Here is a 19448-nt window from a genome sequence, read left to right as displayed (position 1 = left end):
TATTAAAAGAATGTATATATAAACAAGAATGATTATAACAGTAACAGTTTTAAAATAGAAAAAAATACCAAACATGTATCATTTCGGTCTCAAAAACCTTCTTCAGCCAACAACAAAAAGCAATAAAAACATTTTAACAATTATGTTTCTTATAGATGTCGTACAGGAGTGAAATTTAGAGAGAGGAATTGAGAGGCGTACATTGATGGTTTATAGAATTTATTGTCAGATAATTGATTTTGTGAAGTTTTAATTTATTAACTTTTTTACAAGCAGTTGTATAATTATAATGATTAACTTTTGTTATATTGAGATGTTTCTTGATGTTTACTTACTTTTTCATTTATTTTGCTTATCATCCAAAAAAGGTCAAGCTCACTGCATAAAAAATGTCTGAGAAACACGATTTTGGCATTGCTCCTGTCACATGCCACGCATTTAGCAAGGACAGAAATGGTGGGTTGTATATTTTGATATTTATGTGGAACAAAAACTTGTTTACACAACTAAAGTAATCCTTTTATATTATAATATGTAGTGTTCTTTAACCATATAATTATGAAATCTAATCAGATGCTTCCTACAGTGTGTTTCAAGTTAATGAGCTTGAACCATTATATTACTAAAAAAGAGTGAATTGCCTAGATATTGGAATTATATTTGATTAAAAATAAAATACTTGAGACTTTGAAAGCAGAGAATGTATTTATTCTGTCAGTAAAAATGCAGAGATACTAAGAAATTGAATGCTGTCAATGAGGCACTGTCAAATTCTAAAGAAAATTATTAAACTTGTCCCTTTCGGCTATGTTCAGATTGTTTTTGTTTTTTATTATCATTTTTTTTTTTTTTAAATAGAGAAAGAATGGATGAGTGATCCTCATGTATATATTATGGTTTTATTCACATACCGTATTTGTGGTATCACCTCGTTAGTTTTGTTTACCATCTTTTACATTTTTTAGAAAATAATTCTGCATTCTTATCTTTTAAATGCTATTGATGATATGTAGAGTAAATTTTATGATGTATATTGCATGCCATGTCTAGAGCTAAATTTTGTGGGACAGACGCTATATATATAAATTGAATTCTATTTCTGAAACACCTTTCTATTAACGTTTTGAAGTTAGTTTGTGTTTTTTGGGGTTTTTTAAATTAAAATTTTTCAAACAATAATATTTATAGTTATAAAGCGAATTATTGTCGTTATCTTTATCTTTAGCAGAACTATTTCATAAACTATAATACAGATTGAAATCATGGCTTTTAAAGTAATAAAATGACTGAATATATAGACATGTATGAGACTGTCATTGATATCCTTGCTGAAATAATTGGATGTTTTCTATCTTGTTTGAATAAGCTTAGATAAAGTGACTAACTCTGTAAAAACTTTAATCCGTCTGCAGGTCTTGCTATGTCACTGAATGACTCCAATGTCAAGATTTACAAGAAGTCAGGGAGCAAGTGGGATGAGACAGATACCCTGAGTGAGCATGGTCAACGTGTCACAAGTATTGACTGGGCCCCGAATAGCAACAGAATAGTTACCTGTTCTGCTGTGAGTATAATAATATGATGCTAAATGACAAAAGTGTTATGATATATACAGTTTTGATGAGTTTTGAGAATGTTTTAAGAATTTATCTCATCTTGTTGCGAAGTCAAATGGCAGTGAATATTGTTAATGCAGTACTGTCAACTCTCTTCTTTTCACCACCCCACCTGCCCCAATAATTTTCCCATTTGTTTTCAGGGGCTCTGAAATTCCTTCACAATTTAACTTCTTGATTTATAAAAATGTTATTTTTTAAAATTTTTTTTTTTGTTTGTGACTAGGATAACACCCTCAATCTGAGAAGGATATTTGTGTATTTTTATATAGAGCCTCATTTTTAAAATTCGAAGTCAAACCCCTTTACCTAAAGTTCAATTTATTATGTCCAAAGTTTTGAAACAATATTTTTTACTGGAGCAGGAAGTTAATCTGATGGTAATAACTAAATTGGATGGGTAGTGGGATTAGTGTTACTGACCTTATTTCTTAATCACAAGCAATTTGGAGGTTAAAGGTCATTCAGAATTGAGACTCATTAAGCTATTCTTCTATCAAAATATCTACAGGATCGTAATGCATTTGTGTGGATGCCGGAGGATGGCAAATGGAAGCAAGTTCTTGTCATCCCTCGTATCAATCGTGCTGCCACCTGTGTCAAGTGGTCTCCCAAAGGTTTGTTTCCTTTGTATGCTTGAATTTTATGTCCACCATTTGGCCAATTGGATTCAGTAGTCTGATGTCACGCCGCCTGGCCACGGCGGCCATCTTGGTTCTAAACAAAGAAAATCATTACTTTTTTATTCTTCAAGCTGGCTAGAACTTTTCATATGTCTTGTGACCAGAATGTGTATAAGTCAAAACATGATCAAATTTATGGGGTTTTTTTTTTTTCTCTGGATACGCTTTTATGCTCGCCGGAGAAATATTTCATACGGGTGTCCGCCATTGTTCCGATAGTTTAGAGCCAGTGTTGCTAAGTTACCATGCGTCATTAGGAAGGAAGTGACGTTACGACTATTGAATCCTATTGTGTCAAGACATTATTACTTCAGAGTGACCCCAATGAGAAAATTCAACTTTAAGTATAACTCAAAAAACTTGAGTTGACATTTCATTAATCAATACCTTCATTGGAGTGAGTGAGTTTTGTTTCTTAAAATTTATATGAACCACTTTCTGTTCTTATCATTGAATTCTATGATAAGTGAGGGAAATATATGAGATATTAAATGCAGAAAATATCTCTTCCTGCCCAAATACCACTTGTGGATTTCTCTTACGAAGTAAAACTGTATTATTATCTCTTAAAACAATAGAAATTGAGTTCAAATTTTATTCAACACTTGAATCATACATTTTGAGTTGATCGACTTATCATCATGTTCATTGAATGGGCACTGTTGTGTTCATGAATGGACATATATATATTATATTGAATGGGCACCGTTCTGTTCATGAATGGACAAATAGGCTTGTGTATTAATATTTCTGTAATTTGTCATCAGAAAACAAGTTTGCTGTCGGCAGTGGATCTCGTCTGATTGCTATTTGCTATTACGATGATGAAAATAACTGGTGGGTCAGTCGACACATCAAGAAGCCAATTAGATCAACTGTCACTTGGTATGTCTTTTCTGTTCGTCTTTTGATTATTTGTCACAGGTTATTTATTTTTTTATTATCCTGTCAGTTTTATTTTCCGCAATCATATCCAATTAAGTACATGTTCCAAAATGACATGTCCATATTTTTATTTGATTATTATATTATTTTTACATTTATTATTTTACTTGTGTTGTATATTTGGATGCATTTATATCAATTTCATGCTTCATATAATAAAAAGAATTGTTTTTGTTTTGTTGGGGTTTTTTGGGGGTAATTTTTTTGTTTGTTTTGTTTTTAGTTTTTCCTTTTTCAATAATATGAATAAAATTATAACTCAGCTCTTCATTATTAATGGAACTAATAGTGAGTTAAATCATCAATTGTATATTGAGAGCTGAACTGCGCCATAAATTGTTTTGATATCTCTTTCTCTTTTAAGCTTGGACTGGCATCCAAACAATGTGCTTTTGGCTGCAGGATCTACTGACTTCAAATCCAGGTAATTCTGATGTGGATTTTTACATTGTATCTTATATTATATTATTAATAAATAGCAAATCTTCGATGTTAAACTAATTACTGCATCCCCACCATTCTGTCTTTCTATCCCTCTACTGCGGGCATTCACATAAACATATTTTAAAGTAAAATTATAACTGAAAGACAACAAGATCTAGACAAGACTAGAAAAGTGACGTGATAAAAACTTAGGCACTAATTCAACCGTGGAAAATCTATGAAGCTCGATGGGATCAAGGAAAATTGGTTTTATGAATTTGTTTATGGCCATTGTAAACTAGATCTAATGTGCAAAATTATCCATGTTTTTTTTTTCCCCTGTAGACGACATGCACAGATTTAATGTTTTATTAATATGGATGATAGTGTCTTTCTTGGTGTTTTTGGTGAGGATCTATGAACCCCTGGGATGAAAAGAATTGACAGATGTTTGAAAAGGTTTATTGTTAGGGTTTCGTGTTCAATTAACTATAATTGTAATTGAGAAAATATGTTTTGAGTTTGAAGTAGAACCAAAATTGTATGTATATTTTGTTGCAGATTTGGATTATGTGGCAATGTAATCTATAGGCTTATTTGAAATTAAAGGAGTGAATTCTTCTGACCTCATATCTGACAGGGGAGTGAATGATTCCTTATTCATTAAAACTATAGTTGACCAGAGTTGTCTCTCTTATTTTAATAAAAAAAATTCTAACTCCTTTATAATGTTATGGAAGGTTTGTTTCAAAAAATATATATGTTCAACATTGTTGCATTTCAGAGTACTGTATGATATGTAGACCTCATTGTTGCTATTGTTCATATTTGTAGAGTATTCTCAGCTTATCAGAAGGAAGTGGATGAGAGACCCGGTGCCTGCAGCTGGGGTACCAAGATGCCCTTTGGTGCTCTGATGGCAGAATTCAGCAATGGAGGAGGTGTGCAACTTTGCAGACTTTTATTTTTGTTGGAATATGATTTTTATAACTGTCTATAGTGACTGATCATAGAATAAATCCTGACTTATTATTTAGTTGTGTCGATTTCAACTGATATTGATACTGACTAATCCTTACAGTGCCTTTTTTTTTTTTTTTTTTTTGGTGACAATTTATATTTAATGTTATGTTTAAAATAAAGTGAACAGATATCCATTTTTTAAAGGATACATGTATTAGTATTACTGTGGCATTTTGCAGACTTCAATATTTTTGTAATTTCATGCTTGTTAATCAATTTCAAAATTTATATATTTTTTTCATATTACCCTTTCGCATTGTTACAGGTATAGGTGTAATAATTAGCTGTGGTTCTTTAATGCGATTTAGTGATCTCTATGTTGGTTTATGAATTGAATTATGAACTCTTTTCATTTCATTGTTGTAGGTGGCTGGGTACACTCCGTGTCTTTCTCACCCAGTGGGACCCTTGTTGCCTGGGTGGGCCACGACTCAAGTGTGTCCATTGTTGACTCGTCCAAGGGAAATGAGTAAGAATGACCTCAATCCTCAATACCCCCCCCCCCCCCCCCTTTCCTTTTTTTCTCGAAAAATTAGATAAAAGGAATATTCTCCATTAGATCTACCTGAATATTAAGAGATGGGAGTTATTTCGAACTTTACGTCGATTGTCCAACCAATTTGCATTATATTAATTCCACATTTGGAGATTCATGCTATCTATTGATTTATTTTGTTTTGGATACAACTTTCTTTTCTTTTTCTTTTGATGGTATAAATAGGAGAAAAAAATTTCAGGCTAAATTGAAACTACGTTTCTTGTTAATCGCTTTTTATAGTTCTCTGTAATTGTAATTGAATATTATGTAGAAAATTTTACATTATTTTCAAGTTATAAATATTATTATTGCCTACTATTTATTTAATGACATGAAACTTTTCAGATTGGTAGTAATCAAAGAGAGTTTCCTCCCATTCATGAGTATCTCTTGGGTCACTGAAAATTCTCTTGTTGCAGCTGTAAGTATGACTATTATAGTATTATAGCTTTCACAATAATGTAATACTTTTATTTTTTGATTTATTTTTTTTTCCAGTATTTTTTATAATTTAGTTGATTTGTCGTATATTTGAAAGCGGTGTATTAGCTCCAATACAAAAGAAAAAGTGATCTTATGCCTCTCTAGTTTGTTCTAATTAAGTGTAAAAAAAATTAAAAAAAGAAAAGAATTTAATATTTCTGTTCCTATGTATCAGTTTGAATATTTTAATTTTGATTCGCTTATTATATTACAAGCGTTTTTTTACAAATGATTTATGTTTATTGTTATATTTTTTTTTTCCCCATAGGGCTATGACTGCAACCCAATGGTTTTCTCCGTTGATGGAGGTAAAATTACTTGTCAAGGAAAATTGGATGTTCCTCAACAAAAGGAATCTGGAACTATGAGGTAGTTATAATCTTATTATAAAATTTATGTTTACTGTAATTTTTTTTTTTCTCTATTTTCCATTATAGTAAAGTCTAGTTGATGCTTTGATGATAAATTGTTTTCACTTTTGAAATTGGGCTGAAAGAGCTTTAGGATTTAAAATTTACATTGCGAGACAATATTGCAGTATACCAAGAGAGTCAGGATAAGACTGTATAATCTTATCTCAATATTCTGATTACCGAAAGGTGCATAAATCTGTTATGTGCACACAGTCAATTGCTGCTTTGCACTCAGCCAAAAAGCTCAGGAGTGTGGGGGGGGGGGGGGGGGGGGGGAGTATTTCAGTCCTGATAGATATTACCAGCTCAATGTATTGTACAGAGTATTTGTAAATTTACTTGTAAAGAAGATGGGGGAAGATGGGAATGTTTGTTTGCAATAGGCTAATTTATTTTATTGCATTTGCATTAAATCAGAGTAAAATCCTATCATTGATTAAATTTCTTTCTGAGACTTGTCCTTGGAATGCATTATTTCATATTCTTAAAATTACTTGATTTACAGGTACTGGAAAGGAGAGTTTATTGCTTTGAATATTTTTAAAAATTATTATTCAATTCATTTAAATTGTTTTATAAGGCTTGTTTGATTTTGTTTTTGTTTTTTATTCTTAATTTTGGTTTTCTTCCTAGTTATAAATCATAATCTTAAGTATTCACAGTTTGGAATTTTGAAATTTATATTCCTGTTCATTTTAGTATTCCTTTAGCACCTTTTTCTTTTCCATTCGCATCTGAATTTGGAGAATTTGATATTTTTTTGTTAACCAAATTGGAATTTTGTTTTGGCAGCAAACTTCCAAAGGGACCAAGTTTTAGTGGGAGCATAGACGGTGATAGTAATCGTCATGAGGGATCTGATGATGAGGATGAGGAAGATGAATTTATTGTTGTGGCAAGGTCTGAGTGAATGAGAGTCCGATGATGAAACTGATTGCTATTCAGTGTGTGTGTAGTTACCTCGTCTTACCTCTAAAAAAAAATATGTCTTGCTACTGACAGCATGCTGTACAAAGGTTTTGAAGAAGCAAAAATAGATGAGGATAGGTAGAAGCTAGCGGATAGTTCTGTACTCCTGTGCCCTTTTTTGATACAATTTTAGCTTGCATGCAAGCGTTAGATTAATCCAGCGAAAGACAATATGACATGCACTGTCTTTTGTGCTGCAAAATTTATAGGGACATCTCTTGTTCACCTCATCTGCTTACAACTTTCCCATTGGAAAGATCCAAGAATTAGTCTGTAAAAATCAGATTGACATGAAAAATAGAATAGGCTACTCTTTTTGTTAAGTCTCATGATCACTGATTAAATTGATTTATTCTTCTTGCTTTTCTCAAGTTTTGAGCTAAAAATTACAAGCTTCAAACCTTCCTTGTTACTCAACTTCGTCCTTGATCATTAATCGGTCCGTTTGTTGTCTGTCCGAGGTCACAAAGGTTGTTTATCTCTCAGTTACAACAGGGCAGCAGCAAAAGTATTCAACAGAAATGAATATTTCAGTTTCATTAAAAAATGGATGTTCTTTTCATTCCAACCTCTACATATTCTTCCATTTATTTGTTGTTGGTTTAAGAAGCTTGGAATGTTCCTCGTTATGGAATTTTATCGTTTTCAAAGTTGTTATGTCCATTTTTGTAGCACAGTATTTACTCCAACAAATGATGCAGATTTCATATCTGTTGCCTATCACAGTTTTTAAGATAATACTGCCATATTTTATGACAATTATTGTTTCTTAAATGAAATATCTCAATTTAAGATGAGAAATGAATTCATCCATTTTATATACTATGGAACCAAACCACATGCGCCGATTATTTCAAGGAGTGTTGCATGTGAGGGACAAATATTTTACTTTATACCTTTGTTGAATGTCTATTAACTTGAAATATCCAAATGTACTTTCTAATCATTTTGTTGCAAGCATTTTGTGTCGTGATGGTTGGATGTTGTTTTAAAAAGTTTCTTATGACAATAGTTTGGTTTTTTTTTTATTGGGTTGATTTATTTTTATTTTTTTTTGGACCCCTTTACATACATAAAATGATCATGAAACTGATTTAGTTCAATGTTTTGATTGTTGATTCATACCTCAGATCTTGATTGTCGACCAAACCAGTTGCTGTTTCAAGCTGTTGTTTGTTTGTTAATTTTTTTGTTTGTTTTGTTTTGTTTGTTTTGTCCACTCACATTAAAAATCAGCATGATTAATTCTAATGTAGTTTTCTCCTTGATGATTTATGTTTACCGTAATAATCTAACTGTAATTCATTGCATCAGGAATGTATGGAAGATTGTTGCAAGCTGGAGTAGTCTCCACGACTCCCCGTCCCATCATCCCCGTAATGTAACATTCTGATTTGTTAAACACATATTGATCTATAGAAATCTATGTGTTGTGAAGTGCTGCTCTTTTGTCTTATGGAAACTGTTTGATGATTGGAAATGTCCTTCATTTTCTTTGCTTTTTTGTTTATGCCATTCCTACTAATCCCATGTTAGAATTTCATTATTATCTTTTAAAATTAAAAAAATGAATGACAATATGTGTGACCCATCACCCCATGATTGTTTTATTTCTGGACGATTTAGATGGTAAAATCTACTAATAATCAGAACGTATGAGACTAGCATCACCATTTAAATAAAAGAATTATTCTTTTTATATGGTATGCGTCATTAAGAAGAAAGAGCAAAAGTTTTCAAGGAGCTAGAAAATAATATTTCATATTTCTGATTATTTTTACTTTAAAATCCCCTTACATCATCTGTTTCACCCAACATAGTTAATTTGAGGCAGTGGTCACATATGGATGTTAAAAAGAAATCCTGGAGTTGTCATTCGGCTCCTTGAAGCTGCCCTTTGGATTGAACACTGGTCTATTACTATTACGTGCAGCTATGTGGTCTTGTCGTATGACACTCGCTTTCAGATCGGAAGGTACTGGGTTCGAGCCTTGCTCAGCGTATAGTTGAGTCCTTGGAAAAGGCTCTTTACTCATTTTCTCTCACCATACTCGGGTGTAAAATGAGTTCCTGGTCATTAACTGTGTCGTATTTGTCCCAAATATATTGTAATAACGCCTACCAGGCATCATGTCCGGTCCTAAATGTTAATCGTTGCTGTTAGCCAGGGACCCCTTGTAAAGCGCTTTGAGCACTTTAAGTGGATATTGCACTATATAAAAGCTCAATTTGTTTATTACTAAGCACCTCTATGTAGCTAACCAGATCTGCATTGAGATACAGCACTCTCGTTATGTCAATATTTAAATGAAATTTTCTAATAGAAAGTAGACATAAAATATGATGTCCCATTTCTAGCATTGACTAATTCAGTTTAGTCCAATGTTCTCTTTGTTGCTTTTCTTATCCAAATTTATGGATTTGTAAACAAATTTTACATGTGATGAGTGCATAACCGGCATTTATTCACGCGACAAAGCTCTCTTGTTATAGATGTTCTGATTTCATATGTGATGAAAATAGTAAAATTATTCTAATTGAGATGAGTGATAGCATTTTTATCCTCAATAGTTTTGTAATAGACTTAGTGAGTCTCTTGATTGAACACAGTGCTCTTTCTCGTCCAATGCCCTTGAATTATAAATAAACCCGTTCATCTCAATACAATTTTACTATGTCTGGATTAACAAGAGGCAGTAAATTTAATCTCAAGTCTAAAATATGCAATTTTATTGGAATAAATATGCTTTATTTGTCATTTGTGGACTGTAAATGTCTAAAGTTTTGTAATTCAAGAGATTTTTGATTTACATATTTTTCAGAATAATTCTCATCCTGGCATAATCCTGTTTTTTGACAGTTGGTCTCAAGAAATTATTTGATTTGATCCATTTTGTTATGTCAAGTTTTTGATTGGGTTGTTCTGAAAATGTTTGGGTTGCTTCTATTGGGTTAAAGTTTCCGCATTTTTTTTTTTTTTTTTAAATTGTTTTAAACATCATTTTCCCTTTCTAGTGCCATGAACCGATTCAAAAATCTGGATAAGAAGGCAACTGACAGTGACAGTTCACCAGAGATGAAAACCCAGCATCAAAATACAATCACGTAAGTTGGGAGAGTTTTTATACTAATGAAAGAGTGAAAATGGAGAGGCTTCGTATGGGAACAAAACAGACAATAGACATTTCGGGTACAAACCCTTCGTCAGCACAACAATACACAAATAAATGTGGAAAGCAAATAAAATATAATGAAAGATAACTTGTATCATCTGTACTCAATGGTGGTTGCAACCTAGTCTTATCTGTTGTTGTTGGCTTGGGACTTCTTGTAAAGCACATTTAGTGGGCATTGTGCTATATAAATGCTTTTGGGGGGTTGTTTTGTTTATTATTATTATTGTTATTGTTAATATTATTATTATTATTATTGTCAATATTATTATTATAATTGTTAATATTATTATTATTTTTATTATTATTATTATTATCATCCAAAAATATATTTATAAAATATTTGGGATGGATCATTTGTCCATTAAATTGACAACATAACAATATTAATCACTATATGGAACTGATCATGTTTTGTTTTTTTTCATTTCTCAGCCAAGTTTCAATCCACACTGGGGATAAATCAAACGCTAGCAAGATTGCCACAAGTGGGGTGGATGGGAATCTCATCATTTGGGACCTCAAGGTCTGAACTTTGTTTCTCTCTCTCTCTCTCTCTCTCTCTCTCTCTCTCTCTCTCTCTCTCTCTCTCTCTCTCTCTCTCTCTCTCTCTCTCTCTCTCCTCTCTCTCTCTCTCTCTCTCTCTCTCTCTCTCTCTCTCTCTCTCCCTCTCCTCTCTCTCTCTCTCTCTCTCTCTCTCTCTCTCTCTCTCTCTCCTCTCTCTCTCTCTCTCTCTCTCTCTCTCTCTCTCTCTCTCTCTCTCTCTCTCTCTCTCTCTCTCATTTATTTTTTTTTTTGTTTCTTGCTGGAATAGAACTGTTTTTGTTTCTTTTTGTTTTTTGTATTTTACGGAAACATACCAGTAAGTCATTTATATTATTGGTAATTGTTTTCGTGGGCATTTTAGAACGACCTGAAAATGCATAATTTAGCATCAAACTTTCAATTGTTTGCTTTTTTGCCATTAGTTTGTGGGTTTCCATGTTCCAATTACATCGTTTTTACTTTAGTTTTATAAATGCTGTTTACCCTCTCAAATTGTGATTTTCTGGGTGGGGATCCTGACCTCCCGTAGTGGGCAGGGAAGTACATGCTGTGTCTTCTATCCCCCATTACCCGTTTCCCAATTGTTTCCTGTCATTGTCTTGGAATGAGATTACTTAGTTTTGTCCTGATCCTTGCCGGAGCTCCTTGGCTGGGAGGGAAACAGTCGAATGTATAGTTATAGTTTTGGGAGATGATATTTTTTTCCTTGTAAATCATCTCTCTGTTATGCAGTATTATGTTTAGTTTACATATTATATTATATGATTTGTAAACATTTGAGTGTATTCCTCTTAGTTGGGACCTGTGCTTGTGTCTGGATGAGACTTTTAGGTGATCTCAAACTAAGTACTTTGACGGTGTGCTCTTGGAATCTACATCTGTTTCTTATTTGAACCAATTCCCCCTTGTCTCACTTTTTCTTCTTTGCTTGAATTGTAATTCTAAAACATTTTACTATCCCATTTTCTTTCTTTTTACTGGCGTTGATATGACTTTACTGTGTTGCAAGCGCCATAAAACCCTTTAAAAAAAACAAAAATTGTGATTTTCAATTCCTACCTATGATTGGTTTAATTGTTTTTTATCTATTCACAGAGCTTGGAGAAGAGCATTGCAGGTCTCCGCATCTCTTGAATGGAATGTCAAGAATACCAAAGAGGGCGGCATTTGCATTTTCATCATATCTTTTCTTCAAATTCTTATTTATTTTGCTGTCATTGCTACCCTCAATTGTGGAGTCAAAAGTGATATTTAGAGCCTTTTCTTTAATGATCGTCTTTTTAGGCCTATTCAATTTATAAACCTATATAAATTGGTTAAAAACCCTTTATTCATCACTTTATATTCTGTTTTTCAAAAAATGTATTTGATATTCATATTCATAATAAATATCAATTGTTGCATCACATTCTTGACAATTTGTAATTATAATTTATATTATTATTGCTATTCCATAAAACGCTAGAAATATTCCAATTATTTTCATTATCTGTGGAGGATAAATTTAATTAATTAAAAGTTTATTGATCATACTATTTGTTGTTGGTCTTTCGTTTGTTATTTCTGGGTGAGGTTCCTGACCTCCCATAGTGGGCAGGGAGGTGCTTACTGCGTCTTCTATCCCCCTATATCTATCTGTTTTCCAACTTGCTTTCTTTCTTTGTCTTGGAATGAGATTACTTGGTTTTGTCCTGGTCCTGGCTGAGAGGGAAACAGTCAAATGTATAGTTAGATTTGGGAGATGATATTTTTTTTTCTTGTAAATCATTTCTCTATAATGCACTGTGTATTATGTTTTCTTTATATTATATATGATTTGTAAAACATTTGAATGTATTCCTCTTAGTAGGGACCTGTGCTTGTGTCTGGATGAGACTTTTAGTGATCTCAAACTAACATGATAGTGAAGTGTACTCTTGGAATCTACATCTGATCCCTATTTGTTCCCAGTTCCCCTTTGTCTTACCTTTTCTTGGGTGCTTTAATTGTAATTGTAGAACTTTTTACTATCCCATTTTCTTCTTTTTACTGATATGTCCTTAATGTGTTGGAAGCGCTGTAAAACCCTTAAAAACAAAAAACAACCGTTTGTTTCTGGGTTTTTTTTTTCTCCCTTGTTTATTACTTCATCATGTGTCACATTTGATCACCTCCAGTAATGAGTTTGTAAAGCACATTTAGAGAAGGATCGGAAAATGTAATCTTGGTGGAAATAAAACTCTATGGAGAATTTGACTTTTTTAACTTCCAGTTTAGTCATCATGGACATTCTCAGTTGGCATAAAATAACCCAATCGGACATCAGTGTAAACCAGATTTTAATAATATCAGCTTTGGTATAGCGCACTATCTACTACTTATGCGTTCAATATGAGCTTTGCGTGCATGGGGTCTCAAATCAACAGGCAAATTCCGGTGGAGAAAAATTGGCTGTCCTGGGCCAATGGTGGTTGGGGTCTATTGACTGTTGCTGTGTCTTCTTTCCCATATAATTCATTTTTCCAGGTTGCCTTCTGTCTTTATCTTGAAATGACTGGGTGGGGTTCCTGACCTCCCATAGTGGGCAGGGGGGTACACACTGTGTCTTCTATCCCCTTTTATCTGTTTTTCAACATGCTTCCTGTCTTTGTCTTGGAATGAGATAACTTGGTTTTGTCCTGGCCCTGGCCGGAGTCCTACCTGGGAGGGAAACAGTCAAATGCATAGTTATTGTTTTGGGAGAAGATATTTTTTTCCTTGTAAATGTCTCTGTTATGTATTATTATATTTATTTTCAATGTATAATGTAAGTATTTGAGTGTATTCCTCTTTGTAGGATTTCGTGCTTGTGTCCGGATGAAACTTATAGGTGATCTCAAACTAAGTACATTGGTGGTATGCTCAATTGTTCCCAGTTCCCCTATGTCTTACTTTTTCTTGGGTGTTTTAATTGTAATTCTAGAACTTTTTACTATCCCATTTTCTTCCTTTTTACTGGCGCTGGTATAACCTAAATGTGTTGCAAGCGCCGTAAAACCCTCAAAAACATTATCTTGAAATGAGATTTTGATGTTGTCTTGTCCTTGATAGAAGTCCTTGGCTGAGACTGAGAGGGACATTATCAGATGTACGGTTATAGTTTTTTTTTAGGGATATTTTCCCCCCTTGTAAATCATCTCTCTTTTGAGACGGTAAAGAGAAGAAAGTCACTGCCATTAATTTGTGGCTATGTTACACTGACTTTCAAGTTTTATAACCTAATACGTTTAATGCTGGTTGACGGAGGTGTGAACAAGTCATAATAGGCTTCAAGAACAACTGGTAGTAGTGCGGCTATGTGGTCTAGTGGTATGACACTCGCTTTTGGATCGGAAGGTCCTGGGTTCGAGCCTCGCTCGGCGCATAGTTGAGTCCTTGGAAAAGGCTCTTTACTCACATTCTACCATACTCAGGTGTAAAATGAGTACCTGGCTGTTGACAGCGTTGTCTTTGTCCGAAAAAATTGTAATATCGCCTAACAGGCGTTATGTCCGGGCTTACATGTTGCTGTTGGTCAGGGACCCCTTGTAAAGCACTTTGAGCACTTTTAGTGGATATTGCGCTATATAAAACCTCATTTTTTATTTTTTAGGTAATGTTTGATATACATGGGAGAAAAAAAATGACACCCTCCGCTACGGCACCATTGGATACTGTCGCCACGGCATTCATCAAACAAGATGTCAACAGGAATCACATATTATGTTGTCCAAAGTGAGCAACTTGAGGTTAATAATCTTGCCCAAGGAAAAAAAAACACGAAAGTGCTTGAAGCGGGGCTCAAATCCGGGACTTTCGAAGTCACAGTGCAATGCCTTAACCACTCGGCCACTCCCCCCCCCCCCCCCCCCCCCCTCAGAAATGCGAGGGAGGAAAAGGTGAAATTTAATATTACCTTGAATGTGACTCAGTGTACCGTAACGGTATTACGTCGTCGGGATGAAACAAGACTAAAACCCCGATATTTTTGGCAATAGTAATACATTCAATTTTAGGATTTTAAAGATCACGACTGACTTCATCCCGTTTTGAGCCAGTGGGTCGCAATTCAGGGGTTATCTCTTACAATAGTTATGGCAAGGAGTACAGACTCCTTTCTGGGTGGGAATCCTGATCTCCCATAGTGGGCAGGGGGGTACATAATGTGTCTTCTATCCCCCTATATGTATTTGTTTCCCAACATGCTTTCAGGCTTTGTCTTGGAATGAGATTACTTGGTTTTGTCCTGGCCCTGGCCAGAATCCTAGCTGGGAGGATGTGCTCTCGGAATCTACATCTGATCCGTATTTGTTCCCAGTTCCCCAATGTCTTACTTTCTCTTGGGTGCTTTAATTGTAATTCTAGAACTTTTTACTATCCCATTTTCTTCCTTTTTACTGGCGCTGATATGACCTTAGTGTGTTGCAAGCGCCGTAAAACCCTTAAAAACAAACAAACATCTTCCTTTTTACTGGCGCTGATATGACCTTAATGTATTGCAAGCGCCGTAAAACCCTTAAAAACAAACAAAACAAAAGAGTCCTTTGCGTCTATATAGTCCGTGGTAGGTATGGCGGGGTCAAGTGTCGCTGTGTTATAGGTACTCGTGTGTAAAATATTCATTTTGCTCTAGAGAATCTTGATGATAACAGCATTAAATTTACGGAAAATGAAATCAAATTGTGCCTTATAGACATCGTGTCTTGTACCACGTGTTGTGTTGCGTATGTATTACTGTTGGCTTGGGTCACATTGAAAAGCGCTTTGAATATATTTTGTAAATATTGCTCTATATATAGGCAAGCCAATGTTCCAATGCCAATGGCTAAAAATAGGAAGCGCTCTTAACTTAAAGCACACATTTTAAAAGGCTTCATGTGTTATGCGAGGACGTATCGCAAGTCGAGTGCTATTAGTTGAGATGTCTTGGCCGGTCACGTGATCAATAGTAGTACAGAATTGCTTTGTGAAAGGAACTATGCTACAAAATCAAAATCCGTTGACGTGTTAGGTATGACGTCATAGGCATTGTATTATTGACAGCTCAGTGCCAAGACGTATGGACCTTGCAGCGATTATCTGACTAATCCAGGCTTGACCCTAAACAGGACATGTATTCACTTAGGTGATTATTCCAAAACGTAATGCTATACAATTCTTGAATGACTGCATTGTATCCACCCTAACCCACATCTCTCTCTCTCTCTCTCTCTCTCTCTCTCTCTCTCTCTCTCTCTCTCTCTCTCTCTCTCTGACACATTCTTTCTTTCACACACACACAAACACACACATTCTCTCTTTATTACACAAAAACACATTCTCTCTCTTACACATTCACACCACTTCTCTCTCTCTCTCTCTCTCTCTCTCTCTCTCTCTCTCTCTATCTATCTATCTATCTCCCACTCCCTCTCTCTCTCTCTCTCTCTCTCTCTCTCTCTCTCACTCCTCAATAGTCTGATGTCACGTCGCCCAGCAACATCGAGCAGCGTGGTTCTAAACAAAGAAAATCGGTACTTTTTATTCTTCATGTTGGCTAGAACTTTTCATATGTCTTGTGATTAGTGCGGGGCGGTCCTTGGCAAGCTTAAGGACCACGGTCCTACGGTCCTTGGGAAATGAAGACCGCAAGGACCGGTCCTAGGACCGGTCCTTTTCGACATTGAACATTCCTGAGAGACTGTTGGAAATTCGAACCGGTTTGACCTTTGAGACCGTGGGATCGTTCATTCTTGAACCGTTAAAGACCGCTACACGATGAAAACCGTGGTTACAGGAGTAAAACACACGGAGTAGTCACACTCATTTCAAATTGTAACCTAATTAGAGAAGAGGGGTGATGCCTTCTTTATTTGCTCACCGTACTTCATTGTTACTTTGATAATTTAATAAAATTTGAAATTTATCCCCATTAACGGAGATAATGGCATCGCCCAAGGCGTTGATCGAGTTGTTCGTGGCGTTGATACACACACGCAACTCCTACCCCCCCCCCCCCCCACACACACACACACACATACATTAGAGGGCAGCGAGCATTGAAGAGTAAGAGAGAGACGTGAAGTTATAATAAGAGGGGGTGGATGAGGTAATAAGAGGGGTCGATGGTGACTTTTTGCCAGATCTAACAAACTCAGCTACCCATTCATTGCTGAGTAGACAGGGATTCAGAAAAAACTCTACTGCACCCGGGATCGATCTCTGGCCCTTTGCGTATAAAGAGAGTGCTCTATCAACTGAGCTATCGGGGTCCCCAAATATTCTATTGGACTTTTTTAAAATTCAGACGTTAAAACTGGGTTTTTTGGAAGGAAGAAACTAATGAAACTCATATTATTTGATTAGTAAAAACACCAAACGAAATTTTAATATTATTGTATTATTTTAAATGACAACACTGCGATAGAAAGGAGTGGTGACAAGAGATGGACAAAAGAAAACAAAAAATCGAATTTGCTACTAGCTAGGTTCGACACACACACACACACACACACACACACACACAAACACACACACATCTTTAGTAGTCACATACATTTCAAACAATAACCCATTAGAGAAGAGGGGTCATGCCTTCACCATAGATCATTGTCATTGCGATCATTATGGTGTAGTAAATTTTGAAATTTACCCCGTATAATGGAATCGTCCAAGGCGTGCGCCTCCTGTTCCCCCCATCTCACACACGAAAGGGCGGTTTGCGGAGTGGAGGTTGGTGGTCGTCTGCCTGTATGGTCGTCTGTGTCGTTTTGTGTATGGCAAAGGGGGGTGGGTGCGATTAATTAAGTGGGATGGGTGGTGATTGGTGGAAGATAGGCAACCGAGGCAACGAATCGCTGGGGAAGTAGCCTAGTATGGCGCGAGACCGTGGAAAGGTGATAAGAAGTGAGGACCGCCGCCAGTCTTCCCTATCGGACCGATCCTCGGTTCACAGCTAAAAGACCGTGGGACCGGTCCTTGGACCGGTCCTCAGCGCGGCACTACTTGTGATCAGAATGTAAAAGTCAAAACATGATCAGATTTTGGATACACTTTTATGCTCGTCGGAGAAATATTTCATGAGGGCGTCCGCCATTGTTCCGATAGTTTAAAGCCAGTTACTAAGTTACCACGCGTCATTACGAGGGAAGTGACGTTCAGAGTGTTGAAGCGTATTTGAGCGTAGCCATCGTTATGTTATAGATAGTATGCGCTTGGCTAAGAAGCTCATAACATTGCTATCCGGAAGTAAAAAGGACCAACTCACACATCTGTGTGTAACCATGGACGTTTATAGTCTGGTTAATACAGTTTAGTGAGAATTACTCATGAACGCGGATGGCAAGCGGATGGCAAAAAATAATAACAAAGACCTGAGTGACGTCATCTTCGAACTATCTATAGATAGAATGCTCTTGGCCAAGGAGTTCACAACATTGCCATCCGGAAGTATAACGGACCAACACACAAACTCTGTGTAACCATGAACTTTTATAGTCTGGTTAATACAGTTTAATGAGAACAACTCACAAACGCGGATGGCAAAAACAATAACAAAGGCCTGAGTGACGTCATCTGCATACTATCTATAGCCTGACACTGAAATCCAAAAGGACTGGCAGTTTGACGTCATTATTTGTTTGGTTTTTTTTTTTTATTATTTATTTATTTATTTTTTTTTTCACCGCTTAGTGAGTTGTCGTTAGTAGAGCTCATGGAAACAAGTTATTTCATTGGTTGAACTATTGAATACAACTCACGATTTGTTTTCTTTTGTGGCCAAAGACTGGCATTTTGATGTCATTTTTCGGTCAGTGTCAGGCCATAACTTTACGAAGGCCACGATTTGAGTTATTGGATCTGCAAATAAATGCACGACGATCCCGACATAATATAGATAGAATGCGCTTGGCCAAGGAGTTCACAACATTGCCATCCGGAAGTATAACGGACCAACACACAAAGTCTGTGTAACCATGAACTTTTATAGTCTGGTTAATACAGTTTAGTGAGAACAACTCACACACGCGGATGGCAAAAACAATAACAAAGGCCTGAGTGACGTCATCTGCATACTATCTATACGATTCTTACAATCTTGCTTTTTGGAATTGGATTCAGTTGTCTGATGTCACGCCGCCCGGCAACGGCGGCCATCTTGGTTCTAAACAAAGAAAATCATTGCTTTTTATTTTTCATGCTAGCTAGAACGTTTCATATGCCTTGTGATCAGAATGTGTAAAAGTCAAAACATGATCAAATGTATGTGTTTTTTTTCCCCTCTGAATACCCTTTGTGCTCGCCGGAGAAATATTTCATACGGGCGTTCGCCATTGTTCCGATAGTTTAGAGCCAGTGTTACGAAGTTACCATGCGTCATTAGGAAGGAAGTGACGTTACGACTGTTGAAGAGTATTCCGGACGTTTAACCAACCGCTGCACGAACTTGCGAGTACGCGTTTGGAACAAAGTTCGAATTTCAAAAAGCAAGAGAGTAAGAAATCTTTCTTTCTGCCCCTCAATGAATTTTTATTTAGACATCTTTGAATATGAGACATGTTCAAAGATGCTGAAATAATACTTCTTTATACAGAATCTGATTTCTTGTGTAATTTAATGATTTATAATCTGACGTCATAAATTTTTATAGTAAACATGGT

The 19448-nt window shown here is 35.5% G+C and overlaps 1 protein-coding gene across 1 annotated transcript in view; it reads left to right on the top strand.

Annotated features, from left to right (window-relative positions):
- The window catches only part of LOC144973609 (actin-related protein 2/3 complex subunit 1A-like), a 13881-nt gene extending 1537 nt beyond the window's left edge, over positions 1-12344 (top strand). Inside the window, exons 2-13 of the mRNA XM_078916258.1 lie at positions 369-456; positions 1413-1564; positions 2128-2233; positions 3067-3184; positions 3609-3668; positions 4502-4608; positions 5057-5159; positions 5574-5649; positions 5980-6080; positions 10109-10198; positions 10702-10792; positions 11908-12344. Of these exons, the coding sequence (XP_078772384.1) occupies positions 390-456; positions 1413-1564; positions 2128-2233; positions 3067-3184; positions 3609-3668; positions 4502-4608; positions 5057-5159; positions 5574-5649; positions 5980-6080; positions 10109-10198; positions 10702-10792; positions 11908-11946 (1110 nt within the window). The 5' untranslated portion in view covers positions 369-389 and the 3' untranslated portion in view covers positions 11947-12344. The remainder of the gene's footprint in view (positions 1-368; positions 457-1412; positions 1565-2127; positions 2234-3066; positions 3185-3608; positions 3669-4501; positions 4609-5056; positions 5160-5573; positions 5650-5979; positions 6081-10108; positions 10199-10701; positions 10793-11907) is intronic.
- Positions 12345-19448: the final 7104 nt, after the last annotated feature.

Source organism: Berghia stephanieae, chromosome 5 (genome assembly GCF_034508935.2).
Source record: "Berghia stephanieae isolate SIO BIC M18660-M18661 chromosome 5, UCSD_Bste_1.3, whole genome shotgun sequence".
Classification (NCBI taxonomy): Eukaryota; Metazoa; Mollusca; class Gastropoda; order Nudibranchia; family Aeolidiidae; genus Berghia; species Berghia stephanieae.
The sequence above is the reverse complement of the archived record's forward strand: the minus strand, read 5'-3'. Positions and strand labels throughout refer to the sequence as shown.